The following is a 12,480-nucleotide window of genomic DNA, read 5'->3' as shown; positions in this document are numbered from 1 at the left end:
CCTCTTTTGTAAAGTGGAGATAAAGGACTAGTTCATAGTTCATAGTTCCACCTAGTTCATGGGACTGTGAAGACAAAATTCTGGTAAATAATAACCTATTAACTATGTTTTTATCATTTTGTATAACCATTCTGCTTTCCTAAGAGCTCGAGACTCATATTACTGTCTGCGATATCTTTCTAACTCAGGTTAACTTACCCAGAACTAAATTCATCTTTCTCTTACCCCATGCCTGTGTTTCCTTTTCATTTCTCTTGATTGGTACCATCTACTGACTCATCCAAATCAGAGACCTGCCTCCATTTAGAAACTTCCTTTCCTCAGCTTCTACCTGCTAAATAAAGTAATCAAGACGTTCTGCTCCATCCTCACCAATAGACTCTTCAGATAAGTATTATTTCTTGCCTGGAGTGAGGGACTAGGAATCAGTGTTGGCTCAAAGGCTTCAAAAGATGGGATAGGGAGGAGGAAGTCCTTTAATGTATTCTTCCCATTCTGACTTGATAGAAACTATAAGACTTTACTTATTTAGAGTGAACAATGCTATGGGTACCAGGGCTATATATTAAAAAGTGAAAAGTCATTTTATTTTATCAAGCACTTTGTAATCATAATGTTCCTCAAAGGTGCCTTTATCAGGAAATGAGGTTAGAGAATATACACGAACTTTAAATGACACAGACTTGTTTCTTCTGGTTCAGAATACAAAGTGGTGATTGCGTCCTCTAATGAGCAAGGAGCAATACAATGGGTCCTCATTCTATAAAATTACCCTTCCTCCTCTTCTGTGGTCATGGACTCCATGCTGGCATCTGCAGGATGCTGGCTTCTAGGTTCTTAGCCACCTGAATTTGGCGAACTACTGGTCCCCAAAAAAGAACCTTTTGTCTCTGGTCTTTCCTTGATGTCTGGGCATAGCAGCAGTAAGTAGATGTGACTTGTCTCTACTAACTGGGACTGTACCTTCCACTGTGTATATCAAAAAGACCAAGGACACAGCCTTTGTATCTACTCTGCCTCCCTCCCTTAACTTGTAACCTTCCAACTTTGTTCCTATTTGACTTAGATAGTAAAAGTCTATCTAGATTTTTAGTCTAGATCCCAAGGTCTAGATATTCCGTTAGTTAACTGAAGTCTGTAGTCTACTATTTCATCTCATGTTTTGGACTAAGGTTGATGGGTTTCAGTCCTGTTCCAGAGTCCACATCAGACATTATAAATGGTCTTCCCCCAAAATAAAAGCCCTTAGAAATTCTGCAGCCCTCTCATTTCCTTTTTATCTTTAAGAGCATGCCTTCCTCCTACCACCTTCCTCCCATAGTAAGAACTCCCTCACCAGACCATTCTAAGAATTGTCTTGGGAAAGGAGGCTGGATCACAGTGGCTCCTTTTTAACGCAGAACATAAGGCTTTGTCAGAGATTATTGTTTAATAACAATAGAGTTTTGCCCAGAGAACGCACTGGTCATAGCAAACACCCTCTGCCAGCAACACAAGAGAAGACTCTACACATGGACATCACCAGATGGTCAATACTGAAATCATTTTGATATATTCTTGGCAGCCAATGATGGAGAAGCTCTGTACAATCAGCAAAAACAAGACCGAGAGCTGACTGTGGTTCAGATCATGAACTCCTTACTGCCAAATTTGGACTTAAATTGAAGAAAGTAGGGAAAATCACTAGACCATTCAGGTGTGACCTAAATCAAATCCCTTACGATTATACAGTAGAAGTGAGAAATAGATTCAAGGGATTAGATCTGATAGAGTGCCTGAAGAACTATGGACAGAGGTTCGTGACATTGTACAAGAGAGAGTAATCGAGACCATCCCCAAGAAGAAGAAACAAAAAGGCAAAATGGCTGTCTGAGGAGGCCTTAAAAATAGCTCAGAAGAGAAGCTAAAGGCAAAGGAGAAAAGGAAAGATATACCTATTTGAATGCAGAGTTCCAAAGACTAGCAAGGAGAGATAAGAAAGCCTTCCTCAGTGATCAGTGCAAAGAAATAGAGGAAAACAATAGAATGGGAAAGACCAGAGATCGCTTCAAGAAAATTAGAGATACCAAGGGGGAACATTTCATGCAAAGAAATGTTTCATGGGCACAATAAAGGACAGAAATGGTATGGACCAAACATAAATAGAAGAAATTAAGACGAGGTGGCAAGAATACACAGAAGAACTATATAAAAAGGATCTTCATGACCCAGATAAACACAATGGTGTGATCACTCACCTAGAGCCAGACATCCTGGAATGCAAAGTCAAGTGGACTTTAGGAAGCATCACTACGAACAAAGCTATTGGAGGTGATGGAATTCCTCCAAGTGAGCTATTTCAAATCCAAAAGATGATGCTGTGAAAGTGTTGTACTCAATAATCCAGCAAATCTGGAAAACTCAGCAATGGCCACAGGACTGGAAAAGGTCAGTTTTCATTCCAATCCCAAGGAAAGGCAATGCCAAAGAATGTTCAAACTACCACACAATTGCACTCATCTCACAGGCTAGCAAAGCAATACTCAAAATTCTCCAAGTCAAGCTTCAATAGTACATGAACCATGAACTTTCAGATGTTCAAGCTGGATTTAGAAAAGGAACCAGAGATCAAATTGCCAACATCTGCTGGCATCTAAAAAACAAGAGTTCCAGAAAACCATCTACTCCTACTTTATTGACTATGCCAAAGCCTTTGTGTGGATCACAACAATCTGGAAAATTCTTCACGAGATGGGAATACCAGACCACCTGACCTGCCTCCTGAGAAATCTGTATGCAGTTCAAGAAGCAACAGTTAGAAATGGATGTGGAACATCAGACTGGTTACAAATTGGGGAAGGAGTGTGTCAAGGCTGTATATTGTCACCATGCTTATTTAGCTTATATGCAGGGTGCATCATGAGATACGCTGGGCTGGATGAAGCACAGGCTGGAATCAAGATTGCCAGGAGAAATATCATTAACCTCAGATATGCAGATGGCACCACCCATTTATGGCAGAAAGTGAAGAAAAACTAAAGAGCCTGTTGATGAAAGTAAAAGCATAAAAGCTGCCTTAAAACTCAACATTCAGAAAACCAAGATCTGGTCCCATCACTTCATGGCAAACAGATGGGGAAACAATGGAAACAATGAGAGACTTTATTTTGGGGGGCTCAAAAATAACTGCAGATGGTGACTGCAGCCATGAAATTAAAAGACATTTGCTCCTTGGAAGAAAGACTATGACTAACCTAGACAGCATATTAAAAGCAGAGACATTGCTTTGCCAACAAAGGTCAAACTAGTCAAAGCTGTGGTTTTTCTAGTAGTCATGTATGGATGTGAGAGTTGGATTATAAAGAAAGCTGAGCACCAAAGAATTGATAGGCTTTTGAACTATGGTGTTGGAAAAGACTCTTTAGAGTCCTTTGGACTGCAAGAAGATGGAACCAGTCAATCCTAAAGGAAATCAGTCCTGAATATTCATTGAAAGGACTGATGTTGAAGCTGAAGCTCCAGTACTTTGGCCACCTGATGCGAAGAACTGACTCATGTGAAAAGACCCTGATGCTGGGAAAGATTGAGGGCGAGAGGAGGAGATGACAGAGGATGAGATGATTGATGGCATCACCGACTCGATGGACATGAGTTTGAGTAAGCTCTGGGAGTTGGTGATGGACAGGAAAGTCTTGCGTGGTGCAGTCCATGGGGTCTCAAAGAGTTGGACACAACTGAACTGAACAAAACTATGTTATTCTACTCCAGGTTCCTCTCTAGTATCACCCTAGCTCTTGACCTTCACAAACTTCTTTCATCAATGAGTAGTCTGTTAGGTTATCTCTGCTTCCTCTCATCTCACTCCAATGCATGCCTCTTATCAACGTTATTAGAGACTTCATTGTTGCTAAACCAATAGCTCATATCATTTTTATCATATCTGGTCTCTGCACCATCTGCTTCTGCACATTTCTGCCTTAGCTTTTGTGATGCTAACCGCTAACTGCTTCTCAGTTTCCTCTGAGCCACCCTCCGCCCATCCCCTAGGCATCACTTTCCTCAAGGTTCTTTCCCAGCTGCGCAGGCGCAGGAGGGCCAGGAGCTACTCCATGTTCAAGGTCAGGAGGGGCGGCCATGAGGAGATAGCCCTTGTCCAAGGTAAGGAGCAGCGGCTGCGCTTTGCTGGAGCAGCCGTGAAAAGATACCCCATGTCCAAGGTAAGAGAAACCCAAGTAAGACGGTAGGTGTTGCGAGAGGGCATCAGACGGCAGACACACTGAAACCATAATCACAGAAAACTAGTCAATCTAATCACATGGACCACAGCCTTGTCTAACTCAATGAAACTAAGCCATGCCATGTGGGGCCACCCAAGATGGGCGGGTCATGGTGGAGAGGTCTGACAGAATGTGGTCCACTGGAGAAGGGAATGGCAAACCACTTCAGTATTCTTGCCTTGAGAACCCCATGAACAATATGAAACTGCAAAATGATAGGATACTGAACGAGGGACTCCCCAGGTCAGTAAATGCCCAATATGCTACTGGAGATCAGTGGAGAAATAACTCCAGAAAGAATGAAGGGATGGAGCCAAAGCAAAAATAATACCCAGTTGTGGATGTGACTGGTGATAGAAGCAAGGTCCGATGCTGTAAAGAGCAATATTGCATAGGAACTTGGAATGTTAGGTCCATGAATCCAGGCAAATTGGAATTGGTCAAACAGGAGATGGCAAGAGTGAACGTCAACATTCTAGGAATCAGCGAACTAAAATGGATTGGAATGGGTGAATTTAACTCAGATGACCATTATATCTACTACTGTGGGCAGGAATCCCTTAGAAGAAATGGAGTAGCCATCATAGTCAACAAAAGAGTCTGAAATGCAGTACTTGGATGCAGTCTCAAAAACGACAGAATGATCAAGGCAAACCATTCAATATCACAGTAATCCAAGTCTATGCCCCAACCAGTAACGCTGAAGAAGCTGAAGTTGAAGGGTTCTATGAAGACCTACAAGACGTTTTAGAACTAGTACCCCCCCAAAAATGTCTTTTTCATTATAGGGGACTGAAATGCAAAAGTAGGAAGTCAATTAACACCTGGAGTAACAGGCAAATTTGGCCTTGGAATATGGAATGAAGCAGGGCAAAGGCTAATAGAGTTCTGCCAAGAGAACGCACTGGTCATAGCAAACACCCTCTTCCAACAACACAAGAGAAGACTACACATGGACATCACCAGATGGTCGACACCGAAATCAGATTGATTATATTCTCTGCAGCCAAAGATGGAGAAGCTCTATACAGTCAGCAAATACAAGACCGGGAGCTGACTGTGGCTCAGATCATGAACTCCTTATTGCCAAATTCAGACTGAAATTGAAGAAAGTAGGGAAAACCACTAGACCATTCAGGTATGACCTAAATCAAATCCCTTATGATTATACAGTGAAAGTGAGAAATTGATTTAAGGGACTAGATCTGATAGATAGAATGCCTGATGAACTATGGACGGAGGTTCGTGACATTGTACAGGAGACCGGGACCAAGACCATCCCCATGGAAAAGAAATACGAAAAAACAAAATGGCTGTCTGGGAGGCCTTACAAATAGCTGTGAAAAGAAGAGAAGTGAAAAGCAAAAGAGAAAAGGAAAGATATAAGCATCTGAATACAGAGTTCCAAAGAATAGCAAGGAGAGATAAGAAAGCCTTCCTCAGAGATCAATGCAAGAATAGAGGAAAACAACAGAATGGGAAAGACTAGAGATCTCTTCAAGAAAATGAGAGATACCAAGGGAACATTTCATGCAAAGATGGGCTCGATAAGGGACAGAAATGATATGAGAAGATATTAAGAAGAGGTGGTAAGAATACACAGAACAACTGTACAGAAAATATCTTCACGACCCAGATAATCACGATGGTGTGATCACTCATCTAGAGCCAGACATCCTGGAATGTGAAGTCAAGTGGGCTTTAGAAAACATCACTACAAAGCTAGTGGAGGTGGTTGAATTCCAGTGGAGCTATTTCAAATCCTGAAAGATGATGCTGTTGAAGTGCTGCACTCAATATGTCAGCAAATTTGGAAAACTCAGCAGTGGCCACAGGACTGGAAAAGGTCAGTTTTCATTCCAGTCCCAAAGAAAGGCAATGCCAAAGAATGCTCAAACTACCGCACAATTGCACTCATCTCACATGCTAGTAAAGTAATGCTCAAAATTCTCCAAGCCAGGCTTCAGCAATATGTGAACCGTGAACTTCCAGCTGTTCAAGCTGGTTTTAGAAAAGGCAGAGGAACCAGAGATCAAATTGCCAACATCCACTGGATCATCAAAAAAGCAAGAGAGTTCCAGAAAAACATCTATTTTTGCTTTATTGACTATGCCAAAGCTTTTGACTGTGTGGGTCACAATAAACTGTGGAAAATTCTGAAAGAGATGGGAATACCAGACCACCTGACCTGCCTCTTGAGAAACCTATGTGCAGATCAGGAAGCAACAGTTAGAACTGGACATGGAACAACAGACTGGTTCCAAATAGGAAAAGAAGCACGTCAAGGCTGTATATTGTCACCCTGCTCATTTAACTTCTATGCAGAGTACATCATGAGAAACGCTGGGCTGGAAGAAGCACAAGCTGGAATCAAGATTGCCGGGAGACATATCAATAACCTCAGATATGCAGATGACACCACTCTTACGGCAGAAAGTGAAAAACTAAAAAGCTTCTTGATGAAAGTGAAAGAGTGAAAAAGTTGGCTTAAAGCTCAACATTCAGAAAACTAAGATCATGGCATCTGATCTCATCACTTCATGGCAAATAGATGGGGAAACAGTGGAAATAGCGTCAGACTTTTATTTTGGGGGGCTCCAAAACCACTGCAGATTGTGATTGCAGCCATGAAGTTAAAAGATGCTTACTCCTTGGAAGGAAAGTTTTGACCAACCTATATAGCATATTCAAAAGCAGAGACATTACTTTTGCCAACAAAGGTCTGTCTAGTCAAGGCTATGGTTTTTCCAGTGGTCATGTATGGATGTGAGAGTTGGAGTGTGAAGAAAGCTGAGTGCTGAAGAATTGATGCTTTTGAACTGGGGGGTATTGGAGAAGACTGTTGAGAGTCCCTTGGACTGCAAGGAGATCCAACCAGTCCATTCTAAAGGAGATCAGTCCTGCATGTTCTTTGGAAGGGCTGATGCTAAAGCTCAAACTTCAATACTTTGGCCACCTGATGCAAAGAGTTGACTCATTGGAAAAGACTCTGATGCTGGGAAGGATTGGGGGCAGAAGGAAAAGGGCATGACAGAGGATGAGATGGCTGGATGGTATCACCAACTCAATGGACGTGAGTTTGAGTGAACTCCGGGAGTTGGTGATGGACAGGGAGGCCTGGCGTGCTGCAGTTCATGGGGTCACAATGAGTCGGACACGACTGAGCGACTGAACTGAACTGAACTCCCTGGTGACTTGAATACACTGACTTATGGTTCAAGCCCCTTTGTGTGCTGCTAACTCACAATTCTCAGTATGCAGATCCTGGGCTCCAGGTACATGTAGACTTTACTGAACACATACATGACTGGTTATGTCACAAGTCCCCCAGACTCAGTGCCCAAAGATAAGCCCTTCAAGCCTTCTTTAGGTTTTGTCCCCTTCTCATGTTGTCCAACTCAGTGAAGGGCATATGTTATTCTCCATGTTGTCCAAGCCAGCATCCTAGGACCCCATGATTCCCTGTCTCCCTGACATTCAATTACTCTACAGTCTTAACAATATGTCTTCAGTATTGCTCAGATCTGTATTTCTTCTCCACCCCGTTTGCTACTGTCATATTGTTTTCTCACCTGGATTACTGCAGCATCCTTCCAGTGGACCTCCCTGCTTCCAGGCCTATCCATCAGCAGCCCACTACCTGAGCTACTGTCCTGAAATACAAAACTGATTACATTACTCCCCTGCTTTTTTTTTTTTTTTTAAGTCCTCCAAAGTCCCTGCCCATCTCTCCAACTTCATATTTATCACCTTGTTTATTCATAAATGTATCCATCAGTCCATCCATCCTCCCATCTGCCAGCAGGTATTTATTGAGTGTGTTCTGTGTTTTGGTTGCTGACTAGGGGACTTGGCTTATAGTGGTGAGCAAACAGACCCAGCAAATGGCCCTGTGCTCGTAGAACGTTCAGTCCAGAGAGACAGGCTGAATACAGAAAACAGTCATGCAGATGATGCAGTTATAAAGTATGGTAAGTTAGAATGAGACCTTTTTAAAAAAAAAAAAAGTAAGGAGCTCCTGAAGGATATGTTGTTACCTGGGTTTTTCACTCACCTTTTCAGGAGATCATCTATTCTAGAAAAGCAGACTTATACAGACATGAAATCATCATCATCCAGGTACCCACATTACTACTGTGGCTGATTGGCCTGAGTTAATTATTAACATTTTGAGGACCCAAAATGTTTTATGTGTGTGCTTAAGAGTAGCACCACACCCCCAAAAGTGTGCATGCTCAGTCACTTCAGTCATGTCCAACTCTTTGTGACCCTATGGACTGTAGCCTGCCACGCTCTGTCTCTGGGATTCTTCAGGCAAGAACACTGGAATGGATTGTCGTGCCCTCCTCCGGGGATCTTCCCAACCCAGCGATCAAACCCACGTCTCCTGTGTCTCCTGCATTGCAGGCAGATTCTTTATACACTGAGCCACCTGAGAAGCCCATAAAAAGTGAGAGATTGTTTACTAATCTCATTATTAGACAACTGTTCTTAGCGGCCACTAAATTAGATAACTTCCTGTCCTCAGAGCATAATGCAGGAAAAAGTGGGAGAACTCAAGATCCTTGCCAATAATGCCGGTTCTGCAAAGCCTGTGATGTGAGGAGGTGGCCCAGCCACAGGAAGGCTCTCAGACTTAGTGTGTCCTTGTTGTCCTTTTTAGTAACACTTCTGGGAGGAAGGAAAAGAGAGTCCATGTTCTTTAGTAATGAAGCTAATGTTTAACAAATAGTCCTCAGGTTGTGAGTTTTGTATTATGTAAATCCTGGCTGAGGGCCTCTGCCTCCCTCCTTTCCCATTCTCTGTCATGATGGAGGAGGTGTGGTCCTTCTATACTATGGGCTGCAGGTTAGTTAGAAGTCACCAGGACCTGCACTCCCCTCCTTGGAAGCTTCTTACTGTAGGACTGGGCTGAGGAGGAGGATCAGGAGGGAAGGATATCTCTGTTGAGGACATCTTAAAGTTGACTTACTTGGGAACACTTAAGAGGAATCGTGGAACTGGTGCCACACTCAGGGTTTAAGGTACAGCAGTGATGGGATTCATCAATCCCATCAGGATGACCATGCCGATTCAGATCACCACAGTCTCACGTAACAACACCCAGAGCTTCTGGGAGGATGAGGGCAAAACGTTAATTAAAAAATGGAGTTGGGTTTGCTAATGAATGAAGGGAAGAAATCAGGCTCCAGTTTCAGGATTCACAACCCTGTCTTCCTTTCCAGACATGTCAGAAATATACATTGGGCCTAACTCTGGCATAAGTTATGGTTGGTGGGGATGGGTTGGGAAGTGGACACCAGGCAGAACAGAAGAAAAGTCCCAGCCTCCTAGGAGAGAAGGAAGTTGCTTGCAGCAGTTACATGTTTGCTTGACTGAGTTGGGGAATCCCCTCCCTGCGCTATTTCTCGGATGGCTAAATGTGATTGTCCCCAAATCCTAACTGCCATGCAGCCAGGGCAGAGCTGCTAATGGTGGCTGGAGCATTCTGTAGGTTTAAGGAATGCTGAGGAGAAGTAGGAGACAGGATGGCAGTCTTTCTGGTTTCACTCAAGGAGAACATTTCCAACTTGAAGGTTCATTGGCAGTTCCTGGCTTTACTTGGATCCCCTTTCCATTCAAATGTCAAGGGTTTCATGTATGATCTTCTTGTTAGGCTGCTCTGAGCCTTTCCCCAGAAAACTTTCTTTCAGGCAGTGGGGAAGGAGAAAGTAAATTACCAGGAAGAAATGAAATATGACCATCCATCCCCAACCTCCATCCAGGGTTTTCTTGTAAGGTTGAACCTTCCTCTTCAGCATGATGATTCGTTTGTTTTAAATGCAGAAGATCCCTGTGACAAATCCAAGACGGACGTTGGCTTAGTTGACAAACTGATCTGAACTTTAATAAAAAAAATTTTTAAACCACTTGTAATTTTTTTCAGCCCACCCCTTTAAGAATAGATGATTTCTTGTCAGCAAATTGGCACTTGCCTGTAAACTAGAAATTGGCATTTTCCAAGAGCCTTTGCCAGCGACTGAACAGCAACAAGGGCATTTGCCATCTGCCTCTGGAGCTTGAACCCTGTGCTACTGCAGCTGTTAGCCTTCAACACACCCTGAAGGAATTCAAGGTGGAATGAGGCCTCTGTGCTCCAGAGAATCTGGTGGAGCAGGTCTTTAGATAGATATTTTTAGGAACTGATTTCATGATCCCAATCCTTAACATCTCTTCAGATCTAGAAAATCACTGAATCCCATCTTGGTGACTTCAGCCTCTTGTGACTAGCAGAAAACTTTTTATAAAGTAATCACTTGATTGCATTGAACTCCCGTCTTCACCAAAATCATATATTGACCTTCACTGACTGCCTCTTTGGAGCAGTCTCTCAGAGCTAGCTGAGGTGCTGTCTCCCAGGCTGCTGTCCTCATTTTGCCCCAGATAAAACTTGCAACTCTCAAGTTGTACATCTTTTTAGTTGACACTTCTCATGTCTAAAGTTGTTTATAGGCTCTCTGATCTCAACCTCAAAAATACAGCAAGGCTTTGTACCATTTGAGGAATATTTGTGGAGGTCTGCTGCCTGACTTCCCCTGGAATTCCACAGTGCTGACTTCTCCTGGAGTATGTCCTTACTTAACATAAGTCTGCCCAACTAGACTCCCCTTAATCCTTGTTTATTCCATAATCACGATCCAGGCAGAACCATGGGAGAAAATAGAAAAAGGTAACAAAAGGCTGTGATATGAGGGACATCAAACGCCACCACAGAAATCTCTCTTACACCAGTGTGAATGGCCTCTAAAAGATGACCAGTTCACTTCAGGCAGGAATTGCAAAGCAGTTGACTGCAAAGCCTGACCTCATTGATTGCTGGGTGGTCACTCCTCACACTGTCCTCCCCCCACGTCTGAAGTCAAATCCTAGGGCAAATTGTGTACCACCCTCTGGTCCTCTGGGTAATAAGCTCTTAAAATTAGAGAAATTTTAAAAGGAATGGGGAACTTCAGGTTTGGATATTCCCTTTTACAGCAGTTGCTGAAATGAAAATATTCTTAGGGACTGAATAGACATGACAACAAAGGGCAATGACTTCCCTGAGTGGATTCTAGGCCTGAAAAACGTTGGAAAGGACTTTGGGAACTGAGTTGGGGAAATTTGAATGAGGACTGTATAGTAGACCAGGTTAGATCTCTTGGTGGTGATTGTGGTCTCGTGGTTCTATCGGAGAATGTGCTTATTCTTAGGAGATGTGTGCTAAAACGCTCAGGAGTGAAATGTCTTCTACCTTCACACAAGTGGTTCAATAAAATAAATACATAAAAAGAGAAATAGCAAAAGGAAAATGTAAATATTCTGAGAGAGGGGGTAGCAGTCTTTATTTGCCACTGGCAGATAGGCAGGCAGTCTGTTTCTTCCTGGAAAGGAGAATCTGCCGGCAGGGTGTGGGGCACGACAGTCTGTCTGGTGAGCAGGCTGTGCAGGGAGAGATGCTGGTCATTCAAAACATTATAAAGAACAAACCCCAACACACAACCCCATTTTCATCCTACCTTTGATGTGGCGTTCAGCAAGGGAATCCTCCACAGACTTGAAGCAATCTGGGAAGAAAAGTTATACGATTTTCCAGAATGTTGTGCTTTTTCTAAAGCATTTCATTCGGCTGCCCTGTGAAAACAAGCAAGCATTGTAAGAGCTCAGGGCTAGAGCCAACTTAGGCACTCCTGCTGGTGGACTTTACTTCCTGAGGGGAGGAGGGGAGACTGGGATTTGACATTATACTAGGCCCTTTCCTCCACCCACCCTGACCCAGAAGATAGACTTGTACACCATGATCTCAAAAACAAGCACCAGAGTAAACCAAGTAGAAAATCCTTTGGATAACTATTGTTAAACTAGGAGGCCACCACACTGAGGTGGTACTAATGCCAAGCCAGCCTATGGAAACAAACCAGAAATTGAAACAGGGCTACAAAATAGAAACCTAAAGATGACCAGTCACAATCAGCCAGGAATTAAGCTGCTGCTACAGCTGCTAAGTCACTTCAGTCATGTCTGACTCTGTGTGACCCCATAGATGTCAGCCCACCAGGCTCTCCTGCCCCTGGGATTCTCCAGGCAAGAACACTGGAGTGGGTTGCCATTTCCTTCTCCAATACATGAAAGTGAAAAAGTAAAAGTGAAGTCGCTCAGTCGTGTCCGACTCTTAGCGACCCCATGGACTGAAGCCTACCAGGCTCCT

The 12,480-nt window shown here is 43.2% G+C and overlaps 1 protein-coding gene across 6 annotated transcripts in view; it reads right to left on the bottom strand.

Annotated features, from left to right (window-relative positions):
• SLC16A4 (solute carrier family 16 member 4) overlaps positions 1-12,258 on the bottom strand; it is a 30,418-nt gene extending 18,160 nt beyond the window's left edge. For 2 of the 6 annotated variants that reach the window (XM_027536230.1, XM_027536234.1), the window contains exons 1-2: positions 11,792-12,247; positions 9,977-10,089 (exon numbers count right to left, since the gene is read on the bottom strand). In XM_027536230.1, the coding sequence (XP_027392031.1) occupies positions 9,977-10,057 (81 nt within the window). In that variant the 5' untranslated portion in view covers positions 10,058-10,089; positions 11,792-12,247. Of the gene's footprint in view, positions 1-9,976; positions 10,090-11,791 lie in introns of all 6 variants that reach the window. The other 4 variants (XM_027536232.1, XM_027536235.1, XM_027536236.1 and 1 more) reach the window with 3 other exon arrangements.
• Positions 12,259-12,480: the final 222 nt, after the last annotated feature.

Source organism: Bos indicus x Bos taurus, chromosome 3 (assembly GCF_003369695.1).
Source record: "Bos indicus x Bos taurus breed Angus x Brahman F1 hybrid chromosome 3, Bos_hybrid_MaternalHap_v2.0, whole genome shotgun sequence".
NCBI lineage: Eukaryota > Metazoa > Chordata > Mammalia > Artiodactyla > Bovidae > Bos > Bos indicus x Bos taurus.
This window is presented reverse-complemented; position numbering and strand designations above follow the sequence as displayed.